The 16,586-nt window shown below is 45.0% G+C and overlaps 1 protein-coding gene and 1 pseudogene across 1 annotated transcript; one reads left to right on the forward strand and one right to left on the reverse strand.

The window, feature by feature from the left end:
- Positions 1 to 1,710: 1,710 nt before the first annotated feature.
- Positions 1,711 to 12,395, forward strand: LOC127313926 (uncharacterized). Its single transcript, XM_051344410.1, has 12 exons — positions 1,711 to 2,117; positions 2,721 to 3,001; positions 3,113 to 3,307; positions 3,699 to 4,045; positions 6,059 to 6,350; positions 7,099 to 7,257; positions 8,140 to 8,505; positions 8,851 to 8,916; positions 9,294 to 9,342; positions 9,428 to 9,551; positions 9,698 to 9,780; positions 12,050 to 12,395. The coding sequence occupies exons 1-11, from the start codon at positions 1,775 to 1,777 to the stop codon at positions 9,777 to 9,779; spliced, it is 2,304 nt and encodes a 767-aa protein (XP_051200370.1). The 5' UTR covers positions 1,711 to 1,774; the 3' UTR covers position 9,780; positions 12,050 to 12,395.
- On the reverse strand, positions 10,237 to 11,172 carry LOC127315486 (uncharacterized; annotated as a pseudogene).
- Positions 12,396 to 16,586: the final 4,191 nt, after the last annotated feature.

The raw sequence follows: 16,586 nt of genomic DNA on the forward strand, positions 1-16,586 counted from the left end.
TATTATATTGTATTTTTTTAACTATGGATAAAGATAATACTAGGTCGTGTATCTTTTCCCACACGGTTTGTATTTGATGGGGAGAGCACCAAATATTGAATTCACTTGACACCAACATCCAGACGAGGTGCGCTAGTAGCAAACACGTGGACACAACGCTTGATTCTATAACTAGATTTAAAGATCAAATTTGAGGTCTGATTTTCCCTTCCTATCCATTTAGACGGCACTAGATTTTTAAGACACTTTACCTTGTAAGCTGAACAAGGAAAATCATTATACCTCATCTCTCACAAAAACATATATTGTATATCTTATTAGAAATGGCTTATTCCTCTAGGGATACTACGGAATCAATATCAAGTCATTAGAGGCTCAAGTTCTTAGCATGCTCAACAAATGGAGAAAATAAAGGCTAGAGACCCAATTGAATGGACCTCCCAAAGAAAAGGAAGGACCCAAACGAGGAGAAGTCCAAGTGAAAATAAGTTCATCTTGGAAGAGGAAGAGAGTCCTTGGTCCATAATAATGAACTATTCCCTCTCTTCTAGTTCACCGTGGACTAGACGATCATATAGTTTACCTAAATACACTACCACCTACCACTCATAAGGGGCACCCTTGGTATTTTCCTAAGCCCCTTAAAAGGACTCCCAAGGGCATTACTCATTCACTCTCACTTGAAGGAAAACAAGACAAGTGCACTGAATGTTCATGACTTGTTTAGTGAATTCGAGGGTCAAGTCCGAGGGTCAAGAAGCTAATCTATTATATCTATTACAATTTTATGGCGATTTTTCGTAAAAGAAACACATAGCCATTTTGAAGGTTCAAAGCAATATGTCGTTTGCCAAAAATAAACACACTTACTGTATTTTATGGAACCTACATCAACATGGCACATAGAAAAAGACATTGATGAAAAAACAGAGGGATTCAATGAAATATTTGACACCACAATCAAGATTATACATTTTTTTATCACGGTTTTTGTTTTGTTTTGTCCTAGTTAAATTCATTACAACAACCGTCAATGCTTTCTTTGATCTAGAGACATCGGTCAAGATTTTGAAATTCAAATTGACATGGAATGATTTTGGACACGGTGGGAATTGTTCCGTGTAATGGCCACATACCAAACATGGTACTTATGTACTCCCCTTGTCTCATGAAAGTTGTTTGAGATTTGTCTAAATTTAGACAAAACTCAGACAAGTTTCATGAGATGAGGGGAGTAGTTAGGTAAGCTTACAATCTTGCTTACTCTTCTAGTTTTCGTCTGATGAGGAGCCGTGGAGGTAGTGCGAGATAAACAAATCCAGCCAAATTCAGAGGGCACTAGTGCGAGATGCCTCGCATATGTTAGCATGATTGTCCAACATTGTTACAAACCTAACCTAGATCATAGACATGAGACTTTGGTTCCTCGTAAATGGTCTCCGCCGCCACCAGAGGTGGTATTAGTCAATGTTGATGCGGCGCTCTGCAATAATCTCCACCGCACAACTGCTAGGGATGGTAACCTGTGATATAATGTGGCAGTGTTTGCTAGCAGCGTTCCTTAAAAAAAAACTGTGTTTCTTTTGTTCCATCGAATCAAAACATAAAATTGTGATATTCTGTCATATGTCATGTTGAGTTTGATTTACATTGGTTCAAAATTGAGCTACCTACACAAATTGAAAACCGCCATAGCCAATTCAATCCAAACCACCCGACTCTCAGAATCGTGCGGCGGAGGGAAACCCGCCGCCGCCATCCTCCCCCATAAGTAATGCTCCTCCTCCGCCTCGGCCTCGCCGTCGGCTCGCTCCCCCGCCGCCCTCTTCCTCGTCTCCCGATCCCGCCGCTCGTCCGAGCCCAGCCCTCCCGCCGCCGCGCCTTCTTCCCGCTCCCCCTCTCCTCCCGGCGGAGCCCCTTCCGCTCCTCCGTCTCCGCCTCCGCCGAATCGATGGCCGCGGTGCCGCCGGTGGCCAGGAAGGTGCCGCGGGAGCTGGTGGAGCACGGAGACGTCCGCGTCGACGACTACTACTGGCTCCGCGACGACGCCCGCGCCGACCCGGCCGTGCTCGCGCACCTCGGTGCCGAGAACGACTACACCGCCGCCCTCATGTCCGGTGAGATCGCTAGTCTTCTTCTCTGTCTTCCCTAGACTGATTATGTGGCATGCTTGATCGCTTGCTTGCGTGTGAATGGAGCGTCATCTGTGACCGTAATTGCTGCTCTACCGGATCGATCACTGGTTCGTGCTATGCTACTGGGGATCTGAGTGGAGTAGATCGCTTTTGTTTGGAACTGTGTCTATTACCGTACTTAGTTAATGTGTTGTGGTTTCACCCATATTCCCTAGTAAATTGTTATGATACTATAATTAAACACTGCTTAATACCCGATCGAGCTGCATTGTTATGGCGGAATTAACCGGACTATCAGCGTGCTCAGCTTGATTGCTACTGGAATCCGCCCGCTTATGCAGTGGCGCTGGTTATATCTTATATATGAATGCTAATTTTTTTATGATACTATAAATATGCACCCTTACCTGATAGAGCTGCATTGTTATGGCGGAATTTGCTGGACCATCAGCCTGCTGGCCGCTTATGCAGTGGCGCTGCTTATATGAATGTTATAGGGGTAGAATGAATACCGGTGTTTCCTCCATAGTGGATGCGCTACATATCACATTTTTTTGTTTATCTCTTATGTTTACTTCCTTGTAGATGCGAAACAACTCGAGGATGAAATATTTGCTGAAATCCGAGGAAGAATCAAGGAAGACGATATAGACGCGCCGCTTCGCAAAGGGCAGTATTACTACTACGAAAGAACCTTGACAGGCAAAGAGTACGCACAGCACTGCAGGCGTCTTGTACCGATCGATGGTCCTGTTACAGTCCATGATGTGATGCCCACGGGACCTGATGCGCCGGCTGAGCACATTATCTTGGACGAGAATGTGAAGGCTGAGGGCCATGACTACTACAGCATCGGGGCTTTCAAGGTATAATTGTGGACCAACCCCTGCTTCATGCGTCTATGTGTGATCCTGATCCTCGTGCATATCCCTCTTTAATATTTCATATGTTTTGTTGAAATAAATATACAATTTCAGGTCAGTCCCAGTGGGAAGCTAGTTGCTTACGCAGAAGACACTAAAGGTGATGAAATCTACACCGTTTTTGTCATTGACGCGGAGAGCGGACAATATGTTGGGCAACCTCTTAAGGGAATTACTTCGGATGTTGAGTGGGCTGGTGATGACAACCTTGTCTACATAACAATGGATAGCATTCTTCGTCCCGATAAAGTATGTGGACTCTTTATTCCTACATAAATTTTATCCTGATCTGTGCTAGCCAAGGTGCACACACACACTAGACAAAAGAACAAAATAATGATGTTTTGTGATCGGCTTAGTGCAATTGCTCTATTGATCATTGTTCTGAAGCCACTGTTTGCAGTGTTGTGCATGGTGTTTTTGTTGCCTACATACCAATTCCTTTAACGTTATTTTCCTGGACAAAATGTTGAAGAAAATATTATTCAGTTATTCTTGGTCCATTGATATTCTATAATTGGATAATACTGTACTAAGTTTTGACATTATCATAAGTTTCTGTGATTCTGTCTGTTGGCATGTGTGTTTACTAGTTTCTGTAATACTTTATTGAGTCTTTACCTCTCGTGGCCTTTTGCAGGTATGGCTACACAAGTTAGGATCTGATCAGTCGGATGATACTTGTCTGTATCATGAAAAGGATGACACGTTTTCACTTGGTCTTCAAGCTTCTGAAAGCAAACAGTATTTATTTGTTGAATCTGGAAGCAAAAACACAAGCTTTATATTCTACCTAGACATACCCAATCAGAGCAAGGAACTTGTAGTTTTGACACCTCGCGTAGATGGCATTGATACAACAGCTAGCCATCGTGGAAAACATTTCTATATTAAGAGGCGAAGTGGTGAATTCTACAACTCTGAATTGGTTGCTTGCCCATTGGATAATGTAGCAGAGACCACTGTCTTGCTACCACATAGAGAAAGGTAATCATCTTCATTCCACCATTTGTGTTTGAAAATTCAGTTTGTGGTTGATGGATCATATACAGGTAGACAGTACCCAATTTTCCATATACAGATATACTAACTTGGAGATGATATAGAAACAGTAATAGTAAATCATACTATTTCCGAACTTTGACATTATTCATCTGATTCCCAAATAGATATCATCGTTCGTTAATCTTATATGTACTCTTACATAACATTTTGTAACTCCATGCTCAAGCTTCACTATGGTGTTGTCTTAGTTCTGTTAATCCACAGATAAGAGAGACATATTTACTAAACAAATACTCGAACTATGAGGATTTTCACTATTGCACCATGAACCTAGTCTCTCTCTAATGAGAAAAAAGGAAACAATGTGTTATTGTACACGCATTGCTTTTACATTTTCTAAGATCTTGTGTGTACATAATTCACGTGATGTATGGCTAGCTAATGGACCTGAACCCGCTGATTTTCTCGCTTGTCGTAGGAACGAGTAATCCTGGAAATATAGATCGCTTTTTCGAGAAAACGCAAAGAAATTTTTCGTTTCATTTCATTGAAAAGATAGGGAAGATCGTTGGTATGACGGCAATACGAAGTTCTAGACTTACCTACATCTTCTTCCTAGGTTTTGTTTCTTACAGTTTGAAAGAATGTCAGAAGCTTGATGCTATGACACTCCAGTTATTTAGTTATTCTTGGTTACCTCATCCATCACCAAGGAAAACATGTATGGGCTCGAGGCTGACCCCTGATGTAGTTCTATCGTGACTGGGAAGGTATCGGTCTCACTATCACCCTTGCGAACACTTGTCACAACACGGTCGTATATATCTCTGATGAGGGTGACATACTTTGTTGGAACTTCGTGTTTCTCCAGTGCCCACCACATGACCGTCCTTGGTATCTTTTCTTTTTTTCGAGAAAACGCAAAAGACTTTTGCGTTTCATTTCATTGAAAAGATAGATAGTTTTACAATCCTCCTAGGAGGCGGGGTACAGATACAAAAATGACTCAGTGCACATCCCAGGTCGTCGGTAGCACTACCCTAATGCCTTTCGCACCGGCCCTAGCCCAAAGAGCAGCCTCTTCGAAGATCTCATTCACCAAGTCATGCACCGAGGGCTGGGCTCTGTCAAAAACACACGAATTGCGATGTTTCCAGATCATCCAAGGCGTCAGCAGGGTGAAGGAGTCCAGTCCTTTGCGCATGGGCTTCGGGGTCAGCTGCCTGGCCTTGCGCCACCACTCATCAAGGGAGGCGTCATCGTTGTCGGGCGGCTGGCATGTCATGCGTAGACGAGCCAGCACCTCATGCCAGACCTGTCGTGATGAAGATGAGATGATGCATGGTCTCAGGCATCTGGTCGCAAAGAGGCAGCGGGGATGGTGCTGTAGGCCTCGTCTGGCTAGGCGCTGGGCGGTCCAGCAGCGATCCATGCCGGCTAGCCAACTGAAGAACTTGACCCTCGGCGGTGCCCACGTCTTCCAGGTAAGCTTCCAGGAGCTGGAGGTGGTGGAGCCATAGAATTGCGCTTGGTAGCAGGACTTGGCGGTGTAAGTGCCGCTGTCCGTCCACTTCCAAATCAGCCTATCGGGCTCCATGCCTACCGTCCTTGGTATCTTGTCATGTGTGGGACTTATTCCACATTTTTTTCAAACACAATACACCCTATATTCTGAATTTCTCAAGCGCAATACACCCTAAAATCGTCCAGCAAACGCAGTACACCCTATATTCCAGATTTTTCTCAAAAAACTAAACACCCTACTTCAAGGAACAGAGGGAGTATTCGAGGACAGTCATGTACTATCAGCATCAATTAGACAACTGCACACACCTATCAGTTACTTTGTTCATTGCAAATTTAATGGACTGTGATTTGCTTAATGGACTGTGATTTGCTCTTATCCATGGATGTATTACGTGTTACGGCTGCTGCAGTGCCCATTGATAACATTAAGTACCCCAGGTTATTTATAAAACTTGAATCTCTTTTCAGTGTAAAAATTCAGGACTTCCAGCTCTTTGAGAATCACATTGCTGTATATGAGCGTGAGAATGGTCTACCAAAAGCAACTGTATATCGGTTACCAGCCACTGGAGAGGCAGTTGGGCAACTCCAGGGAGGACAGTCGATTGATTTTGTTGATCCAGCATATGCAGTGGAACCTGAGTCATCACAGTTCCATTCAAATGTTATTCGTTTTTATTATAGCTCAATGAGGACGCCACCTTCTATTTTTGACTATGACATGGATACGGGAGTATCGGTGCTGAAGAAAATTGACACTGTAAGTTATCACCTGCACCATTTAGTTTTTGTGTACCCTATTTTTAACAATACCAGTGCAATTGTAACAATCTGTACAGCTGTTTTAGGATCTCCCTTCATACCTGGTTATACCGTAGCACAATTTCAACAGTAGATAATCGTTTGGGTAGTTTTTATTGATACTTTGGCTACTGCTTCTACCTTGCATTATTTGCTAGATCATTCTGACGGTATGGTATAGTTAGTTAGTTACTGGTGGTATACAGTATTCAAACATTAAATCTTCGCGCTTGTAACCTGACAAACCTAACACTCCGTATGTTTCCACATTCGAGTCATTTTTTACTTCGCATGGTGTCCAAGGCACAACATCGAGTCATTGGCCATTATGCTTTATACCAACATGCTAGCAAAATTTATGAATGGGCTGATGTTATGAAAATACTTTTGGAGAGAAGTTCACTGATATAATCTTCATGTGGACAACATATTTCTTTTGTTTAAATCAGTGGCTGAAGTTGTTTAAGTTTGACTGTACAAAGACAACAAGGACATGCATTTTTAAAACAAAGGGGAAATAATCATGAGGCTTCCATCAATGATTTGAATTTTTAATTCATGATGCAAGCATTATCCTTTTCTGCAGTAAATGCAGAGTCTGTGCATTTTGGTATCTGTTTCATTCTAGCACATGTGTTGATTTATTGATCAGTTTCAGTAGAAATAACTCTGAACCCCTGATGATTTGAGCTTTTGAATGTTGGTAGGTTTTAGGTGGATTTGACGCGTCAAACTATGTTACAGACAGAAAATGGGCTGCTTCTTCTGATGGAACTCAGATTCCCATGACCATTCTATACAGAAAAGATATGGTGAAGCTTGATGGCTCAGACCCCGTTCTGCTATATGGATATGGCTCGTATGAGGTATGGACTGTGCCATATTAGTATTTTTTGGTTAAAAAAGTGAGCCTAATTTACTTGGCTAGGGGAGTGGATGTACAACCCAGCCACGCAGGTTTAAATGCCCACGGACGCAATTTGGGCTCTTATTATTTTAGAAACGAAAAACTTGCTGTGGGTGTCTCATCCGCGGCTTTCCTTTCAAAAGAAAAAATAGTACTACCTTTTATAAATAGCAATTTTGTAGTGTCATATAGCTCATGTGAACATGTTTGGTTCATCTTGGACGCAGTCATGTGGGTCACTCCTTTGGACAGTCCAGTTTTATCTGTATGACAATTACCAAGTCTCTGCACATGAACGAGTGTACAAATGAATATGTTGAATGTTTAAGAGTGGCCTGTAGTTCATGCTAACATCTTTGCTTCATCTTGGATGCCAATCACTAATCGGGAATGTAAATTTATTTCTTCTGTATGTGTACAACAAACAAAAATTGTTCCATATTGACACATTACTCACTTGCTGTTCATTGGAATGGGGTTATCTGGAAAAGTGTCAGTGTTTCATCGAATACTTAGATACATAATGAACTTGATTATAGTTTACATACATGTGAAATCAGAAACACTCAAGGCCCAAGGCAAATTTAAATGCTACCTTTTGAAATTAAGGAGACACATCCAAGAAAAGAGAACCTAAACATTGAAGAAGTTTTCCTCTCTGATAATACTGGGTTTTCCTATTGCATGTTTGATAAACTCTGCCAAACAACTGATAAACATAGCAGTTTCCTTTTGACCCATTAAAGTTGCCATGTAACTGAGACTATTAACAGAACCCAGGTTTTAGCACTAAGTATGTTGTGCTAATCGTTTTCATTGTTTACACTCCTTATGCCAACAGATATGCATAGATCCAAGTTTCAAGGGATCAAGATTCTCTCTAGTGGATAGGGGTTTTATATACGTGATAGCTCATATCCGTGGCGGTGGTGAAATGGGGCGGAAGTGGTATGAAGATGGGAAACTGTTGACGAAGAAAAACACTTTCACTGATTTCATTGCTTGCGCTGAGCACTTGATAGAAAACAAATACTGTTCCAAAGAAAAGCTTTGCATCAACGGGAGAAGTGCAGGTGGCCTATTGATGGGTGCTGTTCTAAATATGAGGCCTGACTTATTCAAGGCAGCTGTTGCTGGGGTGCCTTTTGTTGATGTTCTCACAACTATGCTTGACCCAACTATCCCGCTGACTACAGCTGAGTGGGAGGTATGCATCTCGTGTTGCATTTATTAGCTTCAGTTACACTTAGATTAACTTTTATCCAGTAAGACTAGGAAATGATTGTCTTCTTATAAGATATATCACCAAATTCCTTTTCACATATTTTGAACACTATAGTTTTTATGTCAGTTTGTCCTTCTGACTAAAAAGTAGGAACTCGATAATTGCCTGTAAGGATATTCGTAAATTATACTTTGCGCCCATTATGATGCACACAATTTAGTCCAGTTTGCCTTTTTTATTTGATTTATTCTAGGTACCTACTTTCATCATGTTGCACCTGCAGTTTTGTTTCTTCTCACACCAACTCATCCTTTGTCCTTGGTTCAGGAGTGGGGTGATCCAAGAAAAGAAGAATACTATTATTACATGAAGTCGTATTCTCCTGTTGATAACGTAAGTGCTGACATTTATGTATATTCCTACAGAACTTCACTAAATTAGGATTACAGTCAGTGCGTTTATTTCTGGTTGCTAATTACTATTTGAGTGCTGAAGTATGTCAGTGGCACTGTGGCACCACAGATAGTTCCCTGACTCCTTAGTTATATATGCACGGATTTTCAGTTCAAGAAAAACAAATACTCCCTTTGCATATTTTGACAAAGTTGAGACATCCTTTTGTGGACAGAGGGAGTACATGAATATTAACTGGGATTCTTACTGGGACAAGACTTTATTAATGGGTGAATAATATTAGTGCGGATTGTGTCCGTATAGTGTTATATATATGTTTACTTGGTATTCACCTGAGGTGTCTGTCCATGCTGCAGGTAAAAGCCCAAGAGTATCCCCACATTCTCGTTACTGCTGGCTTAAACGGTATATTTCTCAAATTCTGAGTTTTAGTTAGCTACAGTAAGCTGTTACACCACATGCTCACAGCTAACTCCTCTATGAGAAGCAGATCCTCGCGTGATGTACTCAGAGCCTGCTAAATTCGTCGCGAAGCTGAGGGAATTGAAAACAGATGGCAATCTCCTGCTATTCAAGTGTGAGCTCGGTGCTGGGCACTTCTCAAAGTCGGGAAGGTAAATAGGGGAGGGGACTTCATGCTATTTACGTCCTCTTCGATTGGTTTCCAGCGCTTGTATTGCCTTGGTGTACCGTGCTGTTCGTACCAAAAGGAAGAAATATCGTTGCGTTTGCGGCCTAACTTTTCTTGTTTAACTTGCAGATTTGAGAAACTGCGAGAAGATGCCTTCACTTACGCGTTTATCCTCAAGTCACTGGGCATGACTCCTCCAACAAAGGCTTAGGGTATGTTTGGTTCTTGCCCGAAAAAATGGTTGCCTATTATATTTTCGTCTTTTCTTGGTTTGTTTGGTTTATCGTCTTATCGCTAACTGTTTAGATTGGTCTTTTCTTATGACCTTTCTTGCCCAAAAGGGAGGGCAAGAAAGGAAGGACCATTGGAATTAGTTATGAGTTGTGATGAATTGACTGAAACTTTGTGACGTAATAATAATAATAATTTGGAAAGACCATGTGTATATGTGCCATGCTGACCGCACAAATTAATCGAATCCTGTAATCAAAATACCATTCATTTTTATGAACCAAAGCAAAAAATGCATTAATTAGTTAAATGGGCATCCACATACATATGGCTCCTTCAAGTTGAAGTCACAACTCACAACATGATCTGATTGTCCAAACAATGCAGCTCGCCATACATTTCCTGAGCTAGCTGCATTGACAAGTTCCTTATTGCCCTCACGGTTTCACTGACTCTTCGCCGGTGATGCCCATCTTGTGCTCCTTGGTAGCGTTGAAGACTTTGGCGGCAAACTTGGAGAAGTAGGCCTGGTCCATCCCGATTTGCCGGTTTTTGTAGCAGCTGCATTTATCTGGGTTGCCGCTGGGGCACAGGTCGCCGGCAGGATCCCACCAGGAGCCCCTGTGCTGCATCCCCACACAGCTCGCCATCCACCGGAACACAAACTGCCCGCCTGCCGCTCTTTGCCTCCAACCCATTGGACAGAATTCCATGGTGCTGCTGCTCCTGTCCATGAAGACCAGGTTTGTCATCTGCGCACCATGCGCCGAGATGAGCACATTCGTCTTGCTTAGCAGCTGCACCTGCCAATCAAACATGCAATGAGATCCAAGGAGCCTGCCATGTATGGACGGATTATATAAACTTTAAAAAATATCAATAGATTGAGATATAGATGGACCATTAATTAAAGCAACCTGGCCACGGAAGGTCAAGTTGCTGTACTGCGTGGTGGTGCTTGCAACCAGCGACGCACACGCACTCTTGTGGAACACCCGCTTGACCGCTGCCAGTCCTTGAAAGATCGACCATCCCTGCAGAAAAGAAGGGTGATGCGCAGTGCCACTGAGTCTGTTCTGTTGGACCTTGGCACACCGCCGCACCGAGCCTACCATTGCACCGCATGAAGTCGAACATTGCCAGCAGCCTCTCTGTGCTCATGCGGACCAGGTTCCTCCTGAATACCATGGCCTCCTCGAAGCATACAGGGACGGAGCCGGAGAACATCTCCACTTTCACCCCCACGCCGGTGGTCGCCTCGGTCACCGACCTCAGCCACCCGTTCATCCCGGACCCGACCTTGCCATGGCGGAACAACATATTTGTTTTACGACCTCAGTATTCTGGAAAAAAAATACACATAAACCTCTCAGGCGCGCGCTTTTTATCATGTACGGAGTAGTATATTTTACTACCAAGGGGGATTTGGATGTTGTATGTGTTACTACCAAGTTAGTTAAACAGATTCATCTTTCTTTACAATTTGATCTACTACAAAAGTCAATCTTCAATTTTGATCATCAGTTAAACTAATAATTTAGGAGTGACATGACACACATTGGTATCTTATAAGTTGTGAATTACAGAAGCATTAACACCAATAAAGCTATTAAAATGCTTGAACCAAGAGCAACAATACCAAAGGTGGTGGGAGATACAAAAAATTTATCACTGATGAGAAGTGTAGAGCATTGCCTTTCAGGAATTGCAGAGTTTCCACCAGTTCACAACAACAACAACAACATCAAAGCCTTTTTTTCCCATGCAAGTGGGAAAGCAGGAACTTGAGACTACAGGAAAGATATCACCTACTGCTGCTGACATCCTTATGAACATTATGAACATAACATCTCAATGTTTGACATCGTTAATTTTGCCTTCTTAATAATACAGAGTAGCAATTTTGCGGCCTATGCAGAACAAGGGAAAAAGTAGTTTGTCTCCTTACATGATATTTTTCTTCATTGGACTGATTATTTTGGTAAATCAAAAAGAAATAACAAAGATACTTCTGTTTAGACTTAAGTGCTAGCAACAAGACCAATTAATACCTTTGTAAATTATAGTTTCATTGTGGCGCATTAGTTCTTCTAAAAAGTTATGAAGATGAAAAATAACCGACACCCAATTGTTTGTCTGATAAGAAAAGATTCGTTTCAGTGTATCAACTAACGTGTATATATGATTTCCTTATGTAATGATCTACTTTTTGTTGTAAATTAATGATCTACTTATGATTGCCTCTCTCAGACGGTCATGAGCAATAATTTTCTACGGTAGAGAAAGGAATGCAAGCCCCCCAACTCCGAAGCAACGGGAATCTGCTCCTTCAGACCAGGACTCAAATCAGATCAGGGTTGCCAGGGGAGTAGTAGCAAAGCAAAACTGCATTAATGAAGCAAAGCTCTTCTTCGATTTCAGAGAAACTTTAACAAATAATGCTCTCCCGCAAAGTTGAAATCCAGGGGTTGAACTGTACACGCGATCCTTGTACTATTAGTTCTAGCAATGGCTGCCCTTGAGTTGCGTGGATCTTGATTTGAATTGGATAAACAGCATGAGTACTTTTAGTGATGATCGATCATTGCACAAGTAACTTATCGACTTTGTGGTAGCAACTTCATTTGCATGCTGTGAGATTAAAGTGTGGTGTGGGAAGCAAGGAAAAAGTTTGCTAAAGTCCAGTCAACTGTCAGGTTGATAGCGAGTACTTTGACCGTTAAGTACATCCAAAATTATGCTGCGGATGTATGGTATATTCATTCTGGAGGAAGACTTCCAACGTGTGATAAACACGCCTGGGCTGTGCTTCGTGGGCTTTAATAGGCTCAGAGGCCTAATTGGTGCCGCTCACGAGCAACGCCACGAGGCCCACTAAGAAAAAGAATAACAAAACAAGATTTTTTTTGGTCGCGCTGAGCATGTTTTGATCGATCAGCTACATGATAAAGCAGAGTTAAGGAAAAAGCTTTGGCGACTGAATGTGTAGCCTATTTCTTGTACCATATCTCTATCCCGTGCAATTCTCGAGCCAAACGATGGATGCATATGTTCTGTTTCATTTTGCCAAATGATATCAATTAAATGGTGTATCAATTCCATAAATTGGATATAACAATAAATAAATCAGCAAAATTACATTTCTTACATCTAAAATACTCCAAAATTTGACATATCTAAGACATCTATTTATGAATAGAGGTAGTATTAGAAAGAATGTAGGTTTCTATCCAAATCTGATTTGCATCGATAAAATAAATCCAAATTCTAGCAGTAGATGAACAATTGCAAATTTTTGTGTGTACGGGATTAGAATAATTTCAAAATAACTGACATAACTTTTATATTTCCTGATCAGAAAAATATATGAAAAAGAAAGGAGGTAGAGTTTTTTGGGATTTATGATTAAATCTATACCTAATAATAAAAGCAAAAGGGTTTCTCCCTCGGTCGTTCGTCTAATTTTTTATTGGACCGTTTTGCCCTCCCAGCAAATTACATAGTACTGCGGATTGCCATTGAACCGGTATGTTTTCTGTTTCCCCGTGTCGAGAGAAATATCCTCTCGTACGTAACGCTCGCAATTCTTCCCAAAATCCCTCCGCGGCCTGGTCTGGTTCTCCATCCCCCGGTCGAAATCTTGGTGATCCCCAGCATCAACGGCTCCTGGCGTGCGCTGCGTTGGCGTGGGGTGGAGGACGGGAGGAGGGAGGCGATCGACGAGCCCGTACCGTGGTATGAGGTGTAGTGCCGCTGACGAGCTTACGCACGAGTGGAAGAGGTGTACCACCGCTGACTCTCATATGTTAGGTAATCATCCTGATTCGATCCCTATCTTTAATGAAGAAATTATCAGCCGGTATTCCCTCCGAGATCAGCATGCATCACATGGCAGGTGGCATGCTCCTTTCTGCGTGGAGTGGAAGAACTTCAAGAGCACAAAGTACAGGGACAAGGCTACTGACTTACTCTTTCAGAGCTTCGTTAGTCCTTAATTAGCACCTTATTGGTATAATGGCATTGATTACTACAGTAGTCTATGTTTGCAAGTCTTGAGATTAATTAGTTAGCCGATTATTAGGTGTCTAATTAGGGAACCTTTTGGAATGTTGTTATGGTGGTAAGTACCCATCAACATATGTACCTGATTTCTTTTTACAGCTTCATGTATTCAACATTGTTTGATTGAGATTATTCAAACGGGGGACTTTGCTCTAGCCGAGTTTGTAGAGAGGGATACAACTCACAATGTATTGATTGGGTGCATATGGCGTTACATATATAGGCCACGTCCTCGAATATACAAGGAAGGAGACGGGCCCAATAATCAATACAAAGATATGTATCGCTATACATAACTACAGAAGATACACATCCGGATATACAAGGATATGTATCTCAACACCCCCCCGCAGTCGAAGCGTCGCCTGGTCGAACGCATAGACTGGACCGGAACTCCTCAAATGATGCCGTAGGGAGACCCTTGGTCATGATATGCGCAAATTGTTGGGAGGTGGGCACATGAAGTACTCGAATGTGTCCGAGGGCCACCTGTTCCCGAACAAAGTGGATGTCCAGCTCAATATGCTTGGTGCGGCAATGGTGGACCGGGTTGGCGGAGAGGTAGACGGCGGAGACGTTGTCGCAATAGACCACGGTGGCTTTGGCAATAGGACATGAAAGCTCAACGAGGAGTTGCCGCAGCCAAGAGACCTCGGCAACCGCGTTAGCAACAGCCCGGTACTCCGCTTCGGCACTGGAGCGAGAGACCGTGGGTTGTCGCTTAGACGACCAGGAGATGAGCGAAGGTCCGAAGTAGACGCAGTAGCCAGACGTGGAGCGACGCGTGTCGGGGCAGCCTGCCCAATCGGCGTCCGAGTAGGCGACGATGTCCGTGGCGGTGGAGGCGTGGAGGGAGAGGCCGAAGTCCATGGTGCCACGAATGTAGCGGAGGATCCGCTTGACCGCAGCCCAATGAGGATCCCGCGGAGAATGCATGTGAAGGCACACCTGCTGGACAGCATACTGCAGCTCGGGGCGGGTCAAGGTGAGGTACTGCAGGGCACCGACGATGGAGCGATAAAATGACGCATCCGTGGCCAACGAACCATCCGTGGCGGAGAGCTTGGACTTCGTGTCGACAGGCGTGGCCGCGGGTTTGCAATTAAGCATACCGGCGCGGTTCAGGAGCTCGTGGGCATACTTGCGCTGATGAAGTAAGAAGCCGTCGGTGCGACGTACGACCTCGATGCCGAGGAAGTAGTGCAGGGGCCCCAAGTCCTTGAGGGCAAACTCAGCGCGAAGACGCTCGGTGATTTGTCGCAGGAGGTCCGTGGAGCTGGCCATCAAGATGATGTCATCGACGTAGAGCAGCAGGTACGCGGTGGTGGCACCATTGTTGTACACGAACAGCGAGGCATCAGAGCGGGTGGAGCGGAAGCCGAGTTGGTGAATAAACGCTGCGATGCGCTGGTACCAGGCGCGTGGGGCCTGCTTGAGCCCGTATAACGAGCGCGAGAGCAGGCACACATGGTCGGGGTGGGCGCTGTCGAGGAAACCCGTGGGCTGCTGGCAGAAGACCTGCTCCTCGAGATGGCCGTGAAGAAAGGCGTTGGAGACGTCCATCTGGTGCACGGGCCACGCACGGGAGACCACGAGCTGAAGGACGGTGCGGATCGTCCCGGGCTTGACAACCGGGGCGAAGGTGTCAGTGAAGTCGACGCCGGCACGCTGGCGAAAGCCACGAACCACCCACCGCGCCTTTTGACGGTCGAGAGTACCGTCCGGATGGAACTTGTGCTTGAAGACCCACTTCCCGGTGATGATGTTGGCGTGAGGGGGTCGGGGAACAAGCGTCCATGTCTGGTTCCGCTGCAGGGCGTCGAACTCGTCCTGCATGGCCGCAAGCCACTGCGGGTCGCGGAGAGCAGCCCGGGCAGAGGCGGGCAGGGGCGATGGCGTGGATGTTGAAGGCGCGGAAGTCGACGCGGTGCAGACGTACTCATCCGAGGGGTACCGCGTGCTCGGGACGCGAATCCCTGCACGGGCGCGCGTGAGGGGCCCCGTGGCCGGCGGCGGAGGAGGCGGCGGCGGAGCCGGAGGAGAGGCGTCGCCCGGCGAGGACGGTGCGGCGCCTGAGCTGAGGCTCGAGGGCGACGCAAGCGGCGTCGAGGCGGATGAACCCGGCGAAGGGGCGTCGCCCGGCGAAGACGGCGCGACGCCCGAGCTGAGGCTCGAGGGCGACGCAGGCGGCGTCGAGGCGGGCATCGACGCAGGTGTCGGCGCGGGTGTCGGCATGGGGTTACCCGAGACATGGCTCGAGGGTGACCCAGAGGGTGGCGAGGCAGCGCCCGAGACAGAGCTCAAGGGCGCGGCGGAGAACGACGAGGCAGTGCCCGAGTCCGAGCTCGAGGGCACTGCAGCCGGCGGACCTGCAGGGGGTCGACCCCGGGGACCATCAGTAGTCGAAGGAGGAGTGGCAACCACCTGTCTCTGTGCAAAAGGAAAGCAATGCTCATCAAAGTACACGTGCCGGGAAGTGATGACGCGGTGAGAAACCGGATCATAGCAGCGGTAGCCTTTGGTGTTAGCCGGGTAACCGAGGAAAACACACGGAACGGAACGAGGGGCGAGTTTATGAGGAGTGGTGGCGGCGATACTAGGATAAGAACGACAACCGAAAATCCGAAGACCGTCGTAGGATGGAGGGGAACCGTAAAGGAGGTGATGAGGTGCATAGTTCCAACGGGGACGACACGGACGAAGGTTGACAAGGAGGGTGGCGGTG

The sequence above is a fragment of the Lolium perenne genome, chromosome 7 (genome assembly GCF_019359855.2).
Source record: "Lolium perenne isolate Kyuss_39 chromosome 7, Kyuss_2.0, whole genome shotgun sequence".
Taxonomy (NCBI): Eukaryota; Viridiplantae; Streptophyta; class Magnoliopsida; order Poales; family Poaceae; genus Lolium; species Lolium perenne.